The following is a 21,792-nucleotide window of genomic DNA, read 5'->3' on the forward strand; positions in this document are numbered from 1 at the left end:
TCTTGTATCACATAAATATTTGTGCAGTTGCAGGCTATATCCCATTCTCACAGGATTGTTGCAAAGAGTAGATGAGTTATGGTGTGTAGATGTCATTATAAATTAAAACATTATCCAAATGTAAGGGGAGCCGTGGTTGGCATGGCTCAGTGGATTGAGCATGGGCTTGTGCACCAAAGGTCACCAGTTCAATTCCCAGTCAGGGTGCATGCCTGGGTTGTGGGCCAGGTCCCCAGTTTCGGGTGCACAAGAGGAAACCACACATTGATATTTATCTCCCTCTCGTTCTCCTTCCCTTCCTCTCTCCCTAAAAATAAATAAATAAAATCTTAAAAAAAAATGTAAGGGGATGTTTTACCTTCAAGTGGTTCTTGGAGAACAGATGCATTTAACTGAACTTCATCCTTAGGCAAGGTAATCTGGACACTCTCTCCAGCAAATACCACCAGTTGCTTTTTAACTGCAAACAAAGAAAATATACAAAAGATAAGAAATTAGATCCAAACTATCTCATTTATCTCCTTCCTTTTGTGGCCAAATTTGTTTTATAAACAATATTCAGCTACTGCCTTCATTTCCTCATTATTTATCCATTCTAATCCCCTGAAATTTGATTCTGCCCCCACTTTTCCACTGAAAAGGATCTTTTGAGGTCACTAACAAACTGCTTCTTGGCAAATCTAACAGCTGTTTCCCTTATCCTTATCCTTATCAACCCTCATCCTTCACCTCTGTGGCATCTAACACTGCTGATGCCTCCATCTTTTGGTGACCATGACGCCACATTATTCTATTTCTCTTCCTTTCTCTAAGTTTCTCTACACTGTACTTTAACTATGGTCGATCTTTAAGCTCTCTTTCTATAGAGTTCAATAAACAGAATTCAACTCTGTTTAAAGGACCATCTGCATGTTGATAAATAACTTTCTAAATAAAATACATATACGAAGGCCCTGGTCGGGTGGCTCAGCTGGTCGGCACATCATCCCGATACACCCAGGTTGCAGGTTCAGTCCCAGGCAGGCCACAGACAAGAATCAACCAATGAATGGGAAATAAGTGCAACCAAAATCAATGTTTGTCTGTCTGTCTCTCTCCCCTCTTCCTCCATCTCTCTAAAATCAATTTTAAAATACACATATATAAAGTTCCTAGAAGAAAAGGCAGTGTTGACCACAAGGCCAGCCTTAACTTCTTTCCATTCCAATTGCTACAGCCATAGGCTTAGACCTTTCCAAGAATCTTCATTGCTCTTCCCTCTGTCAGCTCTTCCCACTCTACTCCATTCTGTCTTCCTAAAACACCCACCAACATTAGTTTTTCTAAAATACCCACCATGTTACTCTCCTACTCAAGACCCCCCCCACACACCATATTTAAGGCCAAACTCACAACTTGGCGTAAGAGAACCACTATCATCTGATCACACCATCTCACCCTTCCTACCCAATTCTCTCTCTAATTATATCCCCTCTTGTGTTCCCATTGAAGTCTACTCTTGGGGACTTTGCTAAAGCTATTTGCTTCAGCTTTCTTTACTCTTACTACGATGCTTTGCTTTTAGCTTAAAGCCACTCTTCTCGTCGAGAAATCTTCCCAAATAATTTCAGTTCAAGCTGATTTACTTTTTAAAAAATCGTATTTCCTTATTTTTAGAGAGAAGGGAAGGGAGGGAGAAATAGAGGGAGAGTAACATCGATGTGAGAGAAACATCCTTTAGATGTCTCTCGCACATGCCCCAACCAGGACCAGGCCACAACCCAGGCATGTGTCCCGACCAGGAATTGAACCGATGCGTCCTTTCACTTTGCAGGACAACACTCAACCAACTCAGCCATGCTGATCGGGCCTGACCTACTTCTTAAACTACTTTAGCATTTCTGGAACACCACACCACACCACAGCTGACAGCACTATATTGCCTTTATACTACTCATCAGCTATTTCACACATGTTAGGGTTTCTCAACCTTGGTGCTTTGGACCGGATAATTCTGTGTTGTGGCCAAACTGGGTTGTGTACTGTAACAAGTTTAGCAGGATCCCTGGTCTCCTCCCACTAGATGTCAGCAGCACCCCTCCTCCATAGTTGTTTGCAGGTTGCTGAGAAACACTGATTATATAAATCTGACAATAATTGTTCCTTCGGTATGAGACCTTGGGAACTAGAGAGCTTAAAGCAAACAACTGGCTAGGCTACCTACATTTCAAGACTGGAGGTGAGAAAGCTTCCTGGACAAATAGGAAATTTGAGATTTATCAGTCTGCAAGAGAACACTGCGTGCACTTGGGGAGTAATAACATCATCCATTATGGAAGCTTCACCATTTAGACACGCCAGGAGGTGGAATAAGAATTCTCTGAAGTGACTTTCACAAAAAGAAGAAAGAAAGAAAGAAACCACTACATTCAAGGAAAGTATCATGGACAAAAATGCAGTACATCCCAACCCTTTCTCAATTATACCAAAAATTATAGGCATTTTGTCTGAATGAAAAGTTACTTTACTGCCACAAGATTGAAACCCTAAAATTTCATGTTGTATTACACCAAAAAAAGACCCTTGGAAATTAAAATTTGGCAAAAAATCATTTTCACCGGCTTTGCGTCACCCTGTTGACTCTTTCAGGGGCTGAAGATCAACTCCGTCTCCTGGGTTAGCCACCCCCTCCTAACACCTAGAACAGCACTCAGGAAGCACAGACTCGGTAAGGCAGTATTCTAGGTACACATCCCCATCTTATGGACAGCGTGAAAAGAATACAGATGCTGTCAAAATCAGAGAGGTAAGTATCTGACCTGCAGTCAGCCACTCAGAAGGCCAACAGGTGCACAGATTCAACTCTTTTTTCCCAGCAGCCTCTGTTTGCTTGATTCCTTGAACATTACTTAATTGAATTTGTGCCTTTAAGTCCCAGGCACAGTGGAATCTGGCTCTGGGAAAATGAGCCTCATAAATTCCCATAGGTTGGGGCCTGCTGAAGAAAGGGTGGAGAGCCCCAAATCCTATGATTACAGGGACACTTACAGGATTTTTTTTTCTCTCTAACCTACAGAATTAAAAGACATGCCTCCTTCCTTCCTTTCCACTAAAAGAGAACATTTTGATCAAATGTTCAACTTTCCCACCCTGTTCCCACGGGCAGAAGCAAAGGGCCTCACCTGGATAGGGTGCTGAGGTGCTCTGGAAAGAAGCGTGGGGAGTGGGAGCAGCATAACTGTAGGAGGGAGTCACTGGCAGAGGGGTAGCAATCTGGATTTTCCCAAGGCTTTTCACTTGCTGAGTGCTAGGCATAGTAGCCAGACCCTCTGATGCCTCCGGCTGGACCGATACATTCTTTGTCCAAACAGTAACCTCCCCAGACACATCTGTAGTTAGGGGATTGGAAATTGTAATTGCCTTGTGGACCTAAAGAAATAAAAACATTCAATTGAGTAGGCAAAAGTTATACAGCCTATTTTTTAGGTTATGTCTCATGAAATAATTGCACATTAAATTTTTTTAAGGTAAAACTGTCAACAATAAAAAAGCAACTAACCTCACCATGCAAACTGGTGTTAAAATGTTGACATAAATCTTAAAACAAAATAGTTATAATTATACTCTGTGCAGTACTTTTATTTTTTTCAATATTTACATTCAATCTTTCTGCAAATACTTATTATACACCTATTATGAAACACGCCTTGTGGATCCAAAATATAAATAAAACATAATCACTGTGGTCAAAAGTGAACGATCAAGTGAAGGAGAGAGAACTCAAACACAGGAAGCCAAAATGGTACCTATATTTATAAAAGTTATGATGGACCAAAGAAACACAACCTGAGAGCATTTAATTCATCTCTTGGAGAAAGGGAGCACATGAAGAAGGATGGTTTAAATACAGGCTTTCTGGAAGGGGAGAGTCCTGAGCTGAGTTTTAAAGGGTAAAACAGTTGTTTATTCAAAAAGCTGAGGTGAGAGATGAGTACAGGCACAACAAATGGGATTAACATGGCGTGTGCTGGGAACTGAGAATCGTAAGGCAAAGAGAGAGGCAGAGAAGTAATGGAAGGTGAGCTGGAAAGATAGTCAAGGGCCAGACTAAAGAAGACAGTATGTGCTTCTTTAAGGAGCCAGTTAATGGTGAGCAATTAAAGGGTTGTATACAGGGAAGTGACACGGTCGGGTTTCTGCTTCAATGGATCATTCAGGTTGCTGCCTAGTGTAAGGGTTTAAAGAAGCAAGACAGCAGCAGGAGCACCACTAGGAGGGTGCTGCGTTCATCCAAATGAGAAACAATGAGCGGCTAAACAAAGGTGGTGGTATGGGTTTTTTCAAATTAACTTAATTGAAGTATAATTTACATAAAATTAACTGCACACATTTAAAGTGTATAGGGAGTACTCCCGGCCAAGATGGCAGAATAGGTAAACACAGCTCAACTCCTCACATAAGCACATCAAAGTTAAAACTAAAATACAGAACCACCATCACTCAGAACCATCAGAAATCGAGTTGAATGGAACTTTGACAACTACGGAATTAAAGAAACCATATACATCCAAACTGGTAGGAGGAAAAGAGACATGGAACAGGCTGGTCCCACATCCACGTGTGGTGGATAAAAATTCAGGAGGGATAGCTTGGATTCAAGGAGACCCAGCCTCACACCAGTCCTCCTAGCCCAGGGTTCCAGTGCCAGGAAGATAAGTTCCCATAACTTCTGGCTACAAAAAGCAGTGGGGATTGAGTCAGTGAAAGAAGCTTCTGGAGCCCCAAATAGTTTCTCTTAAAGAATCCACACATGAACTTACTCAGACTCACTCCCTCTGAGCTCCAGCACTGGGGTAGCAGATTGAAAGGCACCAGTGCCACACAGGAAGAAACTGAAGACTCTGGCAGCAAGGTGAGTACAGCTTTCTCCCAGGCAGAAGGGTGGGCAGAGGCCATTATCCCTTTTCTGAACCCTTCCCCCACAGAACCACAGAGCCAGCAGGTGGGTGCCATATCTGAGACTCCATCAACCTGGCTAACACTGTTTGCCCCGCCCAGGAGGTCCCCAGAGACTCCATCCCACCCAACATACCATCCCACGCAAACTGCTTTTCCATATGAATGGCTGGTCTTGGCTCAAGCTTCACAACTTCCTAAATCCTATCAAACAAGCAACAGCCAGCCTCAGTGAGTCCCTAGCCCCTGTACCTCTTGGTAAGTGGCCCCAGGTCTGGCACTAGCAGCAGCCAGCCTAAATTCACAGCTTGGCTTTGCTTGAGAATCTCCAAGCTCAGTACAAGCAGCAGCCATCTCACATTGCTTTATAGCTCAGACAGGGTGGCCCCAGGCAAAACACAGGTGGGAGCAACCTTGGTCAGTACCACCTGGGAAACCCCAGAGCTTGTGCACCCAGTAGACAGCTACACAACATGTCGGAGCACCACCAACCTGCCCCTGCACAGCTGATCCTCCAGGGAGGGCAGAGGTTGGTGGTCAGTGGTCACAGCCAGTCCCCACTGTGGTAAATCTCTCCCACTGACCTGCCAACAGCAATCAAGGTTCAACTACAAGAGGAGAGTGTACTCAGCCCACACAAAGGATGCACCTCAAGCACCCAACTTGGGTGATAGGGAAGACTGTGCCACTGGACTCTACAGGACACCTACCTCATTAGAAATGCTACCAAGACAGGGAGTCACAGCAGCTCTACTTAGTACATAGAAAAAAACACAGGGAAGCTGCCAAAATGAGGAGACAAAGAAACATGGCCAAAATGTAAGAAGAGATCAAAACTCCAGAAAAAGAACTAAACTAAATGGAGATAAACAATCTAGCACATGCAGAATTCAAGACATTGGTTATAAGGGTGCTCAAGGAACTTAGTGAGGACCTCAGCAGCATAAAAAAGATCCAGCCAGAAACAAAGGATACACTAACTGAAATAAAGAACAATTTACAGGGGAAAAAACACAGAGTGGATGAAGCCAGAAATCAGATCAATGATTTGGAACACAAGGAAGAAAAAAACATTCAATCAGAACAGCAAGAAGATAAAAGAATCCAAAAAATAAGGACAGTGTAAGCAGCCTCTGGGATAGCTTCGGAGGTCCAATATCTGCATTACAGGGTGCCAGGAGAAGAGAAAGAACAAGAAATTGGAAATGTATTTGAAAAAAATAATGAAAAAAACCTTCCCTAATTTGGTGAAGGAAATAGACAGGCAAGTCCAGGAAGCACAGAGAGTCCCAAACAAGATGGATGCAAAGAGGCCCACTCCAAGACACATCATAATTAAAATGCCAAAGGTTAAAGATAAAGACAAAGTCTTAAAAGCAGCAAGAGAGAAGCAGTTAGTTACCTATAAGGGAGCTCCCATAAGACTGTCAGCTGATTTCTCAAAAGAAACTTTGCAGGTTAGAAGGGATTGGCAAGAAATAGTTAGAGTCATGAAAAACAGGGACATACAGCCAAACCTGCTCTACCCAGCAAAGATATCATTTAGAACTGAAGGGCAAATAAAGAACTTCCCAGACATGAAAAAACCAAAGGAGTTCACGATCACCAAACCATTATTATATGAAATGGTAAAGGGACTTATTTAAGAAAAAGAAAATCAAAACTATGAACAATAAAATGGCAAAAATTACAAATCTATCAACTATTAAGTCTAAAAAACAAATTAAGAAAACAAGAACAGAGACAGAATCATGGATACAGAGAGCATTCTGATGGTTACCAGATGGGAGGAGATTGTGGGGGAATGGGTGAAGAGGTGAGGGGATTAAGAAGTATAAACAGGTAGTTAACAGAATAGCCATGTGGATGTAAAGTGCAGTATAGGAAATGGAGTAGTCTAAGAACTTATACATATGACCCATGGACATGAACAATGGTGTAGGAATTGCCTGAGGGAGTGGGGGGTGCTGGGTAGAGGAGGGCAAAGGGGGAAAAATCAGGACAATTGTAATACCATAATCAATATAACCTAATTTAAAAAAATAAAGTATGTAGGCCAATGAGTTTTGACAAGTGTATATACTCATGTAACTGTAATCAAGAGAGAACATTTCTATCAGCCCCAAGTTGGTTCTTACTTGCCCCTCTGCAGCAAATTCCTGCCTCCATCATCAGGCTCAGGCAACCAGTGATTCGTTTCTTGTCACTATAAACTACTTTGGGCTTTCTTACATTTCATATTTTAAAAATCTTATACATACTATTTTTGTTTCTGGTTGTTTTCACACATGTTTTTAAGGTTCATCCATGATTGTGTATATCAGTGGTTCATTCCTTTTTATTATCGAGTAGTTTACTATTATAGAAATATAAGCTCTAGCTGGTGTATTGAGTGGATTGAGTGCAGGCTGGGAACCAAAGGGTCCCCAGTAGGGGGTGCGCAAGAGGCAACCACACATTGATATCTCTCTCCCTCTCTTCCTCCTTCCCTTACCCTCTCTCTAAAAAAATAAATAAATAAAATGTTTAAAAAAAAAGAAAAATAAGATTTTTTTATCCATTCACCTATTGAAAGAGACTTAAGTTGTTTTCAGTTCTCAGCTCTTATAAGCAAAGCTGCTATAAATATTTCAATAGAATTGTTTCTGTAAACGTTTTGATTCATCTTGAGCAAATATTTAGAAGTACTTATTGTTAGTTACATATAAGTGCATGTTGAACTTTATATGAAACCATGAACTGTTATCCAAAGTGGCTGTACCATTTTGCATTTTCACCAAAAATGGATGAGAGTTTCGGTTGTTCCACAACTTCACCAATACTTGGTATTAATTTTTAAACATTTTTGTCATTCTAATAGTACCTCACTGTGATTTAATTTGCATTTTCCTAATGACTAATGAGGCCAGTCATATATTTTCTTTGGTTAAGTTTATTCAAATCTTTGTTCATTTTTTTACAACTTTATTAAGGTATAACTGACATACAATGAATAAACTGAACATATGTAAAGTCTACAATTAGGTAAACTTTGACATATGTGTATACCTATGAAATCATCACTACAATCAAGATAATGAACATATCCATTCTGTCCAAAGATTCCTCATGCTCCTTTGTAATCGCTTCCCCTCCCACCTCCATCCCCAAGCAACCACTGCTCCACTTTCTGTCACTCTAATTAATTTTCATTTTCAAGAGTTTTATATAAAGGGAATCACACTTTATGTACTTTTGGGGGGAGGGGGGGACCTGGCTTCTTTCACCCAACAAAATTATTTTGCTATTCACCCATGTTGTCATGTGTATTAACAGTTCTTTTCTTATGATTGCTCAGTATCATTCTGTCTGATTCACTAACCAAAAGATGAACACTAGTGTTGATTCCAGTTTGGCTACTACAAATTGAGCTGTTATAAATATTCCTCTAGTCTTTGTGTGACTATATCCTTTCATTTCTCTTAGATAAATATCTATGAGTAGAATGACAGGTCATATGGGAGATGTACCTTTAGATTTTTTTTAAAACTGCCAAACAATTTTCTGAAGTTACTGTATCATTAGATAGTCCCACCACCAGTGTGAGCACTCCAGTTGTTCTACAACTTTGCCAGAATAAGGTGTAGGAAGTCTTTTTAAGTTTAGCCATTCCTCAGGTGGATAGCAGCATCTTATTGTGGTTTTAATTTGCATTTTCCTAATGATTAATGATGTTGAGCATCTTTTCATGTACTTACTGGACATCTGTATAACTTCTTTGGTGGGCACACTGTCCATGTCATTAGTTTTCTAATTGAGTTACAAGAGCTCTTTATATATTTCACAAATAAGTCCTTTGTTAGTTATTTATTTTGCAAATATATTTTCCCAGTCTGTAGCTTGAGTTTTCATCTATCTTGATAGCATCTTTTAAGTAATAAGTTTATAATTTTGATGAGCTTAAGTTTATCAATTTTTCTTTTATGTTTCATGCTTTTAATGACTTATTCATTCAAGATAACAAAAATATTCTACTGTGCTTTCTTCTACACATTTTATAGTTTTAGCTCTGAAATTTAGGTCTATGATCCATTTTGAGCTAATTTTTACGTATGGTGTCAGGTAAGGATCAAGGTTCACGTTTTTCCTTATCACTATTCAATCATGCCAACACCATTTATTGAAAACACTATCCTTCCCCCACTGAATTGTTTTGGCACATGAACTGACCATATTTGTTGAGTCTATTTCTGGATTCTATTCTGTTTCATGGATTTAGTCTATCTTTATGCCAATACCACTGCTTTGATTACTATAGCTTTATACTAAGCCTTAAAGCTTAAGTCTTCCAATTTTGTTATTCATTTTCAAAATCATTTTTGATCATTCTAAGTCCCAATCCATGTACATGGCTGTATGAGTTTCCTAGGGCAGCCATAACAAATTACCACAAACTTGGTGACTTAAAACAGCGGTCCCCAATTTTTTTGGCACCAGGGACTAGTTTCACGGAAGGCAATTTTTCCCCGGACTAGGGAGAGGGGGGAAGTGGGAGGGGAATGGTTTCAGGATGATTCAAGTGCATTATACTTATTGTGCACTTTATTTCTATTATTATTACATTGTAATATATAATGAAATAATTATACAACTCGCTATAATGCAGAAACAGTGGGAGCCCAGAGCTTGTTTTCCTGCAACAAGACAGTCCCATCTAGGGGTAACAATCTGTATTTGCAGCCACTCCCCCGCACTAGTATTACGCCTCAGCTCCACCTCAGATCAGCAGCATTAGAGTCTCATAAGGAGCACACAACCTAGATCTCTCGCATGTGCAGTTACAGCAGGGTTTGTGCTCCTACAAGAGTCTAATGCCTCCGCTGATCTGACAGGAGGCAGAGCTCAGGCAGTGATGCGAGCAGTGGGGAGCAGCTGTAAATACAGATGAAGCTTGGCTCGATCACTTGCCTGCCACTCACCTCCTGCTGTGCGGCCCGGTTCCTAACAGGCCATGGACCTACACCAGTCCATGACCCAAGGGTTGGGGACTCCTGACTTAAAACAACAGAAATTTATTTTCTCACAGTTCCAAGGGACAGAAGTACAAAATTAAGGCATTGGTATGGCTACATTTCCTCTGAAGGTTTTTGAGAAGAATCCTCTGTGCCTCTTCCAGCTCCTTAGCATTCCTTGGCTTCTGGCAGTCTCCATCTTAACCTAGCCTTCTTTCTTGTGTCACTGTGGGTCCAAATCTCCCTCTCTCCTTTTTTTAATAATCCTCACCTGAAGATGTTTACTGATTTTAGAGAAAGAATGGGGAAGAGAGAGAAACATGGATGTGAGAGAGAAACATCAATCAGTTGCCTACCATACACACTGAAACTGGGGATCAAACCCGCAGCCTTGGCATGTGGCCTGACTGGGAACTGAACCTGCAACTTTTTGGCATACCCAACGATGCTCCAACAAACCAAGACACCCAGCCAGGGCTCTGTCTCCTTTCTTCTTATAAAGAAGCCAGTCATTGGATTTAGGGCCCACCCTAAAAACAGAAGGATTTCACCTCAAGATCCTTAACTAACTATATCCACAAAGACCCTATTCCCAAATAAGGTCAAGTAATGAGGTTCCAAGTGGACATAATTTTGAGGGGTACACTATTCAACCCATTCCAATGGTATCTCTCTCCATTTACTTAGTTCTTAATTTTCTATCAGCAATGTTTTATAGTTTTCTGTATATAGCCTTTGCATGTAGTTTGTTATATTTATCCCTATTTCATGTTTTTGGATGCTGTAATACACTTTAAAACTTTAATTCTCAAGGATTGACTACTAATATACAAACACAATTGATTTTGTATATTAATCTTATATCCTGCAACCTTGACAAATTCATGTAATAATTCCAGTAGCTTTTATGTATATCCCTTGGAATTTTCTAGGTACACAATGGTATCATCTGTGAATAAAGGCAGTTTTGCTGCTTCATTTGCTTCTTCATTTGTATTCCTTTCATTCTCTTGCATTATCACATTGGCTAGGGCCTCCAGAACAATGCTGAGTGAAAGTGGTTAGAGTCATTCTTTGTTGTGTAACTGTCATTCCATGTTCCTTTAAATCTTCCACATAGACTCCTTTACTTTTTAAGCATATTTTAACTGCTTTAAAGTATTTGCTAAATTAACAGGTGAGTTCACTCAGAATTCATTTCTGTTGATGATTATTTTTTCCCTGAGCATGAGTGACATTTCCCTGATACTTTTTTGCATATCTCATAACATCCAGGTGAAAACTGGAAATTTTTGATAATAGACTGTAACAACTCTGGATTCTGTTTTATTTTTCTGAAGGGCTGTTATTTTTAGTAACTTCCCTCTACTTAAACGAGAGAATCTCTCATACACACACACACACACACACACACAGTATGTTGCCATTGACATGTCTGCTCAGTTCTTTTCATTCTTATTTTTATTTCAGCCTGGGTTCCTAGGTATCACCCTGTATCTGCATAGTTTAGCAGCCAGCCAATGATTTGGGTAGAGGTCACTCAAACACCTGAAGCCCATAAAGCTTCACCCTCTGCCAATCCTTCTGTGTACTGCTTGAGGAATTCATTCTAAATTTCAGCCAATTCTTAAATCTCCCTTGACTTTTACTTTTTACCAGGCTCTTTTGGGTCTCTTTCACACATGCAATTAGTTTCTCAGTCAGCTAGGGATATGTGGAGCGCTTATCTCAACCCTTCTATGACTCTCTTATTTTCGGGATCTTCTCATTAAGTTTCTGGCAGGCCCTCCACTCACCCAACAGGCATTGCAACCTCAGCCTAGCCAAGCTATGGATTCTCTTCAATTATTCTCAACCAAATTTGCCAATTCCAGTCAGCACAGCTGTAAATTTCACACTCTACCCCAAATGAAGTCCACCCCCTCTTGCTGGAAAGTTGCTAGTTTTCATGTCCGGAAACACACTGGTAAAACTAAATCTCTTTCTTTTGATCACAAATAGGACTTTTTATTTATCACCATTAAATGTCTGAGTTTTAAACAGATTCCTGGACTGAGGGCTCATATCCATCAGTTCATTCAACTTTAGCACCTGTCTCATCACCAATACCTTTCCCAGAACTGCTACCTTCACCATGAAGATCCATGAGTTTTCCCAATTCAAACATGGGCTTCTTCAGTATTTTGACTTTTCTAACAAAGACATGGTAGAGTGGGTAATTAGATTGGCAAGGCTTTTCTATGTGTTTTCCAGTGCTATCTGGAGTCAATTTATTTACAACTTCTTTCAAGTAATTTGTCTGCAACTCTCAGGTCGTGATTCCCATCATCTTCTTTTGGATTTGGCAGGCCTGTTGATGCTGAGCATAAGAGGTCTTCTGAATCTAATTGTTGCATTTTTTTAGTAAAACCAAAACAGAAAGGATGAAGCAAATAATCATTAGTATTCTTGACATCAACATGATCTTCGGTTATGGTATGCCATTTTTTTATCACAGAGCAAGCACATTTTGTCACAGGTAAGGTCCATGCCATGGGAATTAGGTAGTTTTTGCCCTCAACATTCTCAGTAACTACCTTGAGTTTTCTAAATGCAATTTCATTATTCTGCAGATCATCTAGGGCCAGGGGTGTCAAACTCATTTTCACTGGGGGCCACATCAGCCTCACAGTTGCTTTCAAAGGGCCAAATGTAATTTTAGGACTGTATAAATGTACTCCTTAACAATTAAGCGAGAGCTGGGTAGAAACAAGGTGTTGGGATGGATTTGGCCTGCGGGCCTTTGTTTGACACCTGTGAGCTAGGCTCACTTCAAAACCACAATCCATTAGACCATCAGATGTATTTTTGGTTCCTTGAGTCCTTCCTGACTAATGTTTTTCCAGTATTTTGTATTAGAAAGCTTGTGCTTTCACATTCCTTCCATCAATCTTTTGTAGAGACTAGATCAAACATTTTCTTCTTGGCTTCCTTTTTGCCTGCCACCTTTTGTAAGGTGCCTGTTCTTGCTGAATGCCATGATACTGCTCAGACAGCCAAAAGGAAAACTACATTTTCTTGTCACCTGAGTCGGGGTGATGGTGGTCGAGACAGATGGGACAAGCCCTAGGAAGAAGGCCAAAAGACTCCCACTGTACTTGTTCAAAGCATCACCAAGAACAAAGAATAAACACTTTCTGAAGAATAAACACTTCTCAACTTGCTTCTGCCTCTATTACATTTCTAGTAGCTGGAAATACCTGTTTTTGACAATTTTGTCCAGTTTTATATGTGTTTTTTACAATGAAATAATTATGAATCCCTTGTGGTGACTTAAGTGAAAGTTCTCATTTCTATTTTCCCATTTTAAAAATTGTTTACATCTCTCTTGAAATTCCTTAACTGTCCTGCACTGAAACCATTTTCCTTTAGTTCTCTGACAATACTTGGGAGTCTCTGACGATTAACTCGAACACCTGAGCCAACCTGGAGTCAGTTCCTATTGACTGCTTTTCTCCTGCTGACTATGGGTCACTCTTTCCTGTTCTTCTGCATGTCTAATAATTTTTGTTTGAATACTGGACATTCTATCTAATACATGTAGTGACTCTAGATTCTACTATGTTTTCCTTGGGATTGTTTGGAGTATTTTTTTTTCTAATAGGCAAGTAATTTATCTAGATATAAACTGTAGACTTTGCTTCCCCTGCAATGTGCAGCAACTGATACACTGTGTAATTCTTGCAGCTACTTTATTAGCCTGGTCACCTACAGGTCTTCTTGGGTAATCTGATGATCGGCCAAAACTTTGGCCGTAGGTTATGCTCATATTTGGGTGGGGCCTGCTATCACTGTGTTTTCTTTATTCTGGAGATCACTCCCTAATTTTTCAGTCTTAGACTCTGTTCTCTGGACCACAAATCAGGAAGACTTCAGATTTCTGCCACCTGAGCTGCACGTGGTTGGGGAATGCACTCAGTTACAAAAGCGACAAACTCACAGAGCTCACCTGGTGCTCAGTCTTTCACAGCCAGAACTCTGCCTCTCTGATTTCTGTCTGCTTTTTCACCAGGCCCTCTGGAATCTCCCCATGTTTAGAGGTTCCACCAGGAGTTTTAATAGAGTTTATAGTCAGGTTATGGGTTTCATCCCTTATATTTCCAGGTAATTTTTCTATTCTGAACTGTGTTCTTTGCCACCATAAGAAAGTAAGACTGATTTTTCCACTGCCACTTGCCTTGGCTGTGAGGGCTGGTTAATGCCCTCAGGCAAAAAATCTTAAAAGCTGCAAATTCATAATTCTTATCACATCCAGTTGCTGTTTTTCAAGAGTAAACTCTTCTCTAGCTTCTGCCTGCTTTTGGATCCTTTCCAGTTTCTTTAAATATAATTTTTACATATTTTATAATTATTATGTGTGGGAGAATTCAGGAGACCACTTTATTCTGCCACCATTACCAAAAATTCCCCCTAAGGGATGGATTTTAAAATATTAAGGAACTATATTTGTGAGCTGAAATGAATCTGGGGCTTGGTGAAAAGAATTTAAGATGACTCCCATGTTTCTAGCTTGAGTGAGGGACTAACTATAGCAGTGTCAAAAACTAAGATAGCCTGGCTCTAAGAAAATAATAGGTAGGTTATGTTTTAGACATATTGAATCTGAAGTACCTCTGGGAAATTCAAATAGAGACCCCAGAGTTGGAATCAAGGTCCCAAAGATAGAAGCCAAAGCCATGGTAATAAATGAGTTTACCCAAGAAGAGCATATAAATAAAGGAAATATGCTCAAAATACCAATGGGAATACTGATGTTTAAGATGTGAGCGGATGAAATGACCCACAAAACTGACTAAAAAGGAATAATCAGGAAGAAGGAAAAAATAGGAAAGTGTTGTAACAAGAAAGAAGGAACAATTGCAACCTGAATGAAATAATGCAGAGAGGTTCAATCAGATAAGGACTCAAAAAAAAAATTATACTTGGCAATTGTGAGGTTACCAGTGACCACAGCAAGAGTAGGTTGGAAACCAAATTCCACAGGGCTGAGGATTAAATACAAGTGAGTGAAGAAAAGCAAGTGTAGACTACCTTTCAAATTTTCAAATGAAAAGAGAGAACAATGTAATAGTAACTAAAGACGCAAGGAGACAAAGATCAAGGACATCTTTGGAAGGACTGAATTTGAACAATAAGCACCATGTTCTCAGACTGAAAAGACAGTGAGAGGCTATTAATTACACAGACATTTAGGAGAGCACGCAGGCCCAATTTGGGGAAATTAATATCAGAGAACGCTTCCTAGAAGAAGTAAAGCCTGGGGCAAGTCTTGAAGAATAAGTAGTAGTTAAGCAGGTGAATATGGAAAAAATATAATTCAAAAGACAAGATGATGTATTTTTAACTGTACACCTAAAACATATATAATTTTATTAACCAATGTCACCCCAAAGAATTCCATTAAAAATTAACTTTTTAAAAAGGACAGAAAACAAGATGGACTTCTGCTTCCAGTCAAGACGGAGTAACAGGTACCAGATTTATCATCCCATCTCCAACATTTCAAAAGCCAGACAAAATATATGAAACAATAGCACTCAAGACACTGACATTAGGCAATGAAGAAAAGCAATTCCTAAGAAATGGGGGAAAAAAAAAAAAAAGATGAGTCCTATATTGCCCCAGCAACTGCCAAAGAAAATTTCTAGGCCACAGCACAGGAAGAGGAAATCCAGGCAGACTGGCAGTCTTCCTGAGTTGAAGAGATACAGCTGGGCCCTGGCTGGTGTGGCTCAGTGGTTGTGCCAGGTCTCCCGTAGGGGGCGCACAAAAGGAAACCATACATTGATGTTTCTCTCCCTCTCTTTCTCCCTTCCCCTCTGCCTAAAAATAAAGAAAGAAATAAAATCTTTTAAAAAAACATTAAGTAACAAACACACCTAACATTAAAAAAAAAAAAAGATGTAGCTGGAAGTCTGGGAGAGCTACATAGAGACAGAACTCTGAAGATCTGCAGAGGATCCCCCAAAAGTATTCAGCTGAGTACTGATCATCTCATACGTCTGTGAAAATGACAAAGGCCAAAGAACTATCCAAAATGATTATAGGGCACAGTACCCAGAGTTCACACGGGCCAGGAATAATACCTATTCCAAAAAGCCAGGAAAAAATCTTCATAATTCATGGGGCATCAGTTAGAATATTAATAACCACAAAAATGTATCATCTCACAGTTCTCTAAGACAGAAATCTGACACAGATTTCACAGGGCGAAAATCAAGGGGTTGGCAGGGTTGTGTTCTTTTCTGGAAGCTTTACAATAGAATTGATTTCCTTTCTTTTCAGTTTCTAGGAGCCACTCATGATCCCCTTCCTCCATTTTCAAAGCCAGCAATATTACATCTTTCTGTGTGTTTCTTTCATAGTTATATCTTTCTCTTTCACTTTTAAGAGCCCTTGTGATTCACTTGGGCCTACCTAGGAAAATCCCCCTATTCTAAGGTCAGCTGTTTAACCTTCACTTCATCTGCCAGCCTAATTCCTCTTTGCCATATAACATAACATAGGCATAGGTAGGTTCCTGGATTAGGGAACTGGCATCCTTGGGGGGAGGGGGTGTTATTCTGCTTATCACAACTAAGAAGTCAACAAAAGGAGGTAAAATGGAATAAAAATACCCAATTAATTCAAAGGAAAGCATAAAAATGCAGACAAAATAAACAAAGAACACTTGGGACAAACAGAAAATAATACTAAGTTGGTAGACTTGAATCCAATCACATCAATAATCACTCCAATTGATCGGCAGAGACTGTCAAACTGAATAAAAAAGCAACACCTGGCTATATGCAGGCTGTAAGAAATCTACTTAAAACATAAACACACAAATAGGTTAAGGGAAAAATGATAGAAAGATGGTAAAAAACATACATTATGCTAATACATAGTAACCAAAAGAAAGCTTGAGTGGCTATATTTACATCAGACAAACCTGACTGGTGTGACTCAGCTGGTTGGGCATTGGCCCACAAAGCGAAAGGTTGCTGGTTCCATTCCCAGTCAAGATACATGCCTAGGTTGCAGGTTTGGTCCCCGGTTGGGGCACATACAAGAGGCAACCAATCACCTTTCTCTCTCACATTGGTTTCTCTCCCTCTCTTTCTCCCTCCCTTCCCCTCTTTCTAAAAAATAAATATATATAAGTATTTAATAATTATATATGTAATATTTATAATATATGGTATATTAAAATACATTATAAATATATTTAATATTTATAAATATATATATTTTTTAGACAAAACAGTTTTGGGAGCAAAGAATATTACCAAAGATAATGAGGATAATTTTATAATGATAAATGATCAATTCTTCAAGAGGACATAATAATCCTAAAAATGTACCCATCTAATAATAGGGCTTCAAAGTACATAAAGCAAAAGCTGATCTAACCATAAAGAAAAACATATATCTACAAACACAGTGTGATATTTCATTACCTCTCTAAGTAACTGATAGAAATTAATAGAAAATAAGTAAGAATATAGAGGATCTGAACACCACTAACCAATTTGACCTAAATGACATTTATAGAACACCTGCCTAACAATAATAGCAGGAAACATACTCCTTTCAAGTGCACATGGAACATTTAATAGGATAAATCATATTCTGAGCCATAAAACAGGTCTCAATAAATTTAAAAGGATTCAAGTCATACAATATTCACTGGCTACAACAGCATTAAATTATCAATCAATAATAAAACAATATCTAGAAAATCCTTCCAAATATTTACAAACTACATGACATACTTCTAAATAACCCAAGTGTCAAAGAAGTAGTCAAAAGGGAAATTTTAAAGCATTCTGAACTGAATGAAACTAAACACAAAATATCAAAATTTATAGATGTGGCTAAAGCAGTATTTAGAGGGAAATTTATAGCACTACATGCCTGTTAGAAAAGAAGGAAGTTTCAGATCAATGATCTCAGATTACAACTTAAGAAACTAGAAATAAAAAGAGCAAATAAAACTCAAATTAAGCATGAGAAATGAAATGATCAGAGTAGAAATCAATGAAACAGAAAATGGACAAGCAATAGAGAAAAATGAATGAAATTAAAGACTGTCTTTGAGAAAATCTAGCCAGTCTGATCATGAGGAAAAAGAAGGAGATGGAGGAATGGAGGGAGAAAGGGAGAACACAAATTGCAAATATATCAGGAATAAGAGAGGTAAGAAATAAAAAGGGCAATAAGAGAACATTGTGAACTTTATGCCAATATATTTGACTAATGGGATAAAATGCACAAATTCCTTGAAAGACACAATCTGTCAAAGCTGACCCAAAAAGATCTATTACAGATAATCTAAACAGCTTTATATCTATTATACAAATTGTACATGGAGTTTAAAATTTTCCTACAAAGAACTCCAGGCACAGATGGCTCTACTAGAGAATTATATTGAACATTTAAGTAATAAAAGAAAACTACAGACTAATATCCCTGATGAATCCAGATGCAAAAATTCATAGCAAAATTTTAGTAAATCAAATATAACATTATAAAAAAAAGGTGATATATCATGACTAAATGGGGTTTATCCCAGGAATGCAAGGTGGGGTTAACACTGAAAACCAATCATGTTATTTACCATTTTAACCCACTAAAAACAAAGACCTATATGAATCTCAACAGATGTAGAAAACGTTTTTGACAAAATCCAACATTTATTCCTGATACAAATTCACATCAAACTAGGAATAGAAAGGAACATTCACGCCCCGATAAAAGGAATCTTAAAAAAAAACCTAAAGCTAACATCATACTTAAGGGTGAAAGACTGACTTCCCCTAAGATCAAGAACATGGCAAGGATATACAACTTTTACTTCTATTCAACATGTACTGAAAGTTCTAGCCAGTGTGATAGGCAAGAAAGTGAAAAGGCATCCATACTGGAAAAGAAGTAAAATGCTCAATAGTCATAGACAATAAGGTCACACATAGAAAATCCTATGAAATCTACAAAAAACCCTACCAGAATGAATAAGTAAATTTACCAAGGTTTCAGCATACAAGACACATAAATATATAAAAAGTCATTGTATTTCTAAATATTTTATTTATTTTTGGAGAGAGGGAAAGGAAGAGAGAAAGAGAGGGAGAGAAACATCAATGTGCGGGAGATACACCAATTGGTTGCCCCTCACACACCCCAACTGGGGACCTGGCCCACAACCCAGGCATGTGCCCCAACTGAGAATTGAACCAGTGACCTTTCAGTCCCCAGGCCGGCACTCAGTCCACTGAGCCACACCTGCCAGGGCAAAAGTAACGGAAACTGAATTTTTTAAATACCAATTATAATACATCAAAAATGTGTTAGGGATAAATCTGACACAAGAGAACAAGATCTGTCCCCTATCACACATTGCTGCCAGAAATTAGAGATGACAAATAAAAGGGAAAATATACTGTGTTCATGGATTAGTAGACTCGCTATTATTATGAGGCTATCAATTCTCCCCAAATTCATCTACAGCCCCAACATAATCCCAATCAAAATCCCAGAGGGCTTTTTAAAAAGAAATTGACAAGATGATTCTAAAATTTATATGAAAATTTAAAGGACCTAGAATAACCAAAACATTTTTGATAACAAAGTACAAAGTTGTAAGATTTACATTATCCAATTTAAAGGCTTATTACAAAGCTATCAAGACACTGTAGTGTTGATGTCAATGTAAACAAATAAATCAAGGAACCAAAGAGAGTCCAGAAATATTCATAAATGGTTAACTAGTTCTCAATAAAAACGAAAAGCAGTTCAATGGAGAAAGGATGGAGACGACATGGTGCTAACACAATAGGATATTCATACGTTCCCACCATGTACAAAAAAAATCTTAGATCTGAATTTAAAATCTAAAACCATAAAACTTTTAGAAGAAAACTTAAGAGAAAATGTTTGACACAACACCAAAAGCATGATCCAATAAAAACTGATAAATGGAACATCATCAAAATTTATATCTGCTCTTCAAAAGACACAGCTAAGAGAATGAAAAGGCAAGACACAGATTGAGAGAGAATATTTGTAAATCACATATCTGATAAATGACTTATATGCAGAATATACATGTAACAATCTAATTTTTAGAAGTGGGGGAAAATATGAACATTCTACCCCCAAAAAATGGATGGCAAATAAGCACATGAAAAGATATTCAACATCATTAGTCATTAAGGAAATGCAAATCAAAACCATAATGGGATACTATCATTTATACCTATTACAATGTATAAAATTAAAGATTCACCATGCCAAATGTTAGTGAGAACATAGAGCAATTAGAACTTTCCTACAATTCTAAATGGGAATGTAAAATGGTACAACTGTTTGGAATAATATACCCCTACAATATAATCCAGCCATCCAACTACCAGGCATATATACCCAAGAGAAGTTAAAGCATATGCCCTTACAAAGACTTGTACACAAACGTTCCTAGCAGCATCATCTGTAGCCAGAAGTTGGAAACAATAAAAAATCCATCAACAGGTGAATAACTAAACAAATCATGAGCTGCCCATACAATGGAATACTATCCAGCAATGAAAAGGAACCAACTACTGACACATGCTATGACAAGAATGAACATCACAAGATTATGTGCAGCCAGACACAGAAGACTATATAGTGCATGGTTCCATTTATGAAAAGTCCAGAAAAGGCAAATTTAAAGAGACTTCAAGTGAGTGGACACCTTGGACATGGGGTGGGAGTGGTGATGGCACAAGGGACTTTTGAGCAAATGGGCACAAGGGAAGTTTTGGGGGTGACAGAAATGTTAACAAACTGGATTGTGCTAATGATACACAACTCTACACATTTACTAAAATCACTAAATTGTATGCTTAAAAGTAGTGAGTTTTACGGTACATAAATTATACCTCAATAATGCTATTAAAAAGATTATATATGACTCCATTTATATTTTATTTTTTTTATTGTTATTCAATTACAGTTGTGTGCCTTTTCTCCCCATCCCTCCACCCCACCCCAGCCAAACCCCCCTCCCTCCCCCACCTCCACCCTCCCCCATGACTTGGTCCATGTGTCCTTTAAAGTAGTTCCTGTCCATTTATATTTAAAATATTTTATTGATTATGCTACTACAGTTGTCCCAATTTTCCCCCTTTGCCCCACTCCACCCAGTACTTACCATTCCCTCCGGCAATCCCCTCACCTCAGTGCATGTCCATGGGTCATACACATAAATTCTTTGGCTACTCCATTTCCTACACTGTTCTTAACAACCCCCCATCTATTCTGTACCTATCAATTAGTTTTTTAAAAATATTTATTTTTAGAAAGGGGGGAGGGAGAGAGGGAGAGAAACATCGATGTGTGAGAGAAACATCAACCAATTACCTCTCACACGCCCCCAAACAGGCATGCGCCCTGACCACGAATCAAACCGGTGACCTTTCAGTTTGCGGGCCATGGCTCAATCCACCAAGCCACACCAGCCAGAACTGTACCTACCATTTGTACTTCTTGATCCCCATACCATTTCCCCCATCTGGAAAGATGTGGGGATCAAGGAGTACAAATTGATCCCCACTATCAACTGATAACCCTCCAAATCATCTCCGTATCTATATTTCCGTTTCTGTTCTGCTTGTTTGCTTAGTTTATTTTTTATATTTAATTGTTAAGAGTTGTGAATGTATTGCCATTTTAACATTCATAGTTTTGATTTTCTTTTCTGAAATGTCCCTTTAACATTCCATATAATGATGGCTAGGTGATGATTAATCCTTTAGCTCTACCTTGTCTGGGAAGCAGTTTATCTGCCCTTCAATTCTAAATGAAA

General features: G+C 38.7%; 2 protein-coding genes across 9 annotated transcripts in view; both read right to left on the reverse strand.

Annotated features, from left to right (window-relative positions):
- SFPQ (splicing factor proline and glutamine rich) overlaps window positions 1-21,792 on the reverse strand; it is a 296,926-nt gene that overhangs the window by 234,994 nt on the left and 40,140 nt on the right. The window lies entirely within an intron of this gene.
- KIAA0319L (KIAA0319 like) overlaps window positions 1-21,792 on the reverse strand; it is a 95,708-nt gene that overhangs the window by 33,764 nt on the left and 40,152 nt on the right. For all 6 annotated transcript variants that reach the window (XM_024554553.3, XM_024554556.3, XM_024554555.3 and 3 more), the window contains 2 exons: window positions 3,162-3,408; window positions 359-460 (listed from right to left, as the gene is read on the reverse strand). In XM_024554553.3, the coding sequence (XP_024410321.1) occupies window positions 359-460; window positions 3,162-3,408 (349 nt within the window). The remainder of the gene's footprint in view (window positions 1-358; window positions 461-3,161; window positions 3,409-21,792) is intronic.

Source organism: Desmodus rotundus, chromosome 3 (assembly GCF_022682495.2).
Source record: "Desmodus rotundus isolate HL8 chromosome 3, HLdesRot8A.1, whole genome shotgun sequence".
NCBI classification, from domain to species: domain Eukaryota; kingdom Metazoa; phylum Chordata; class Mammalia; order Chiroptera; family Phyllostomidae; genus Desmodus; species Desmodus rotundus.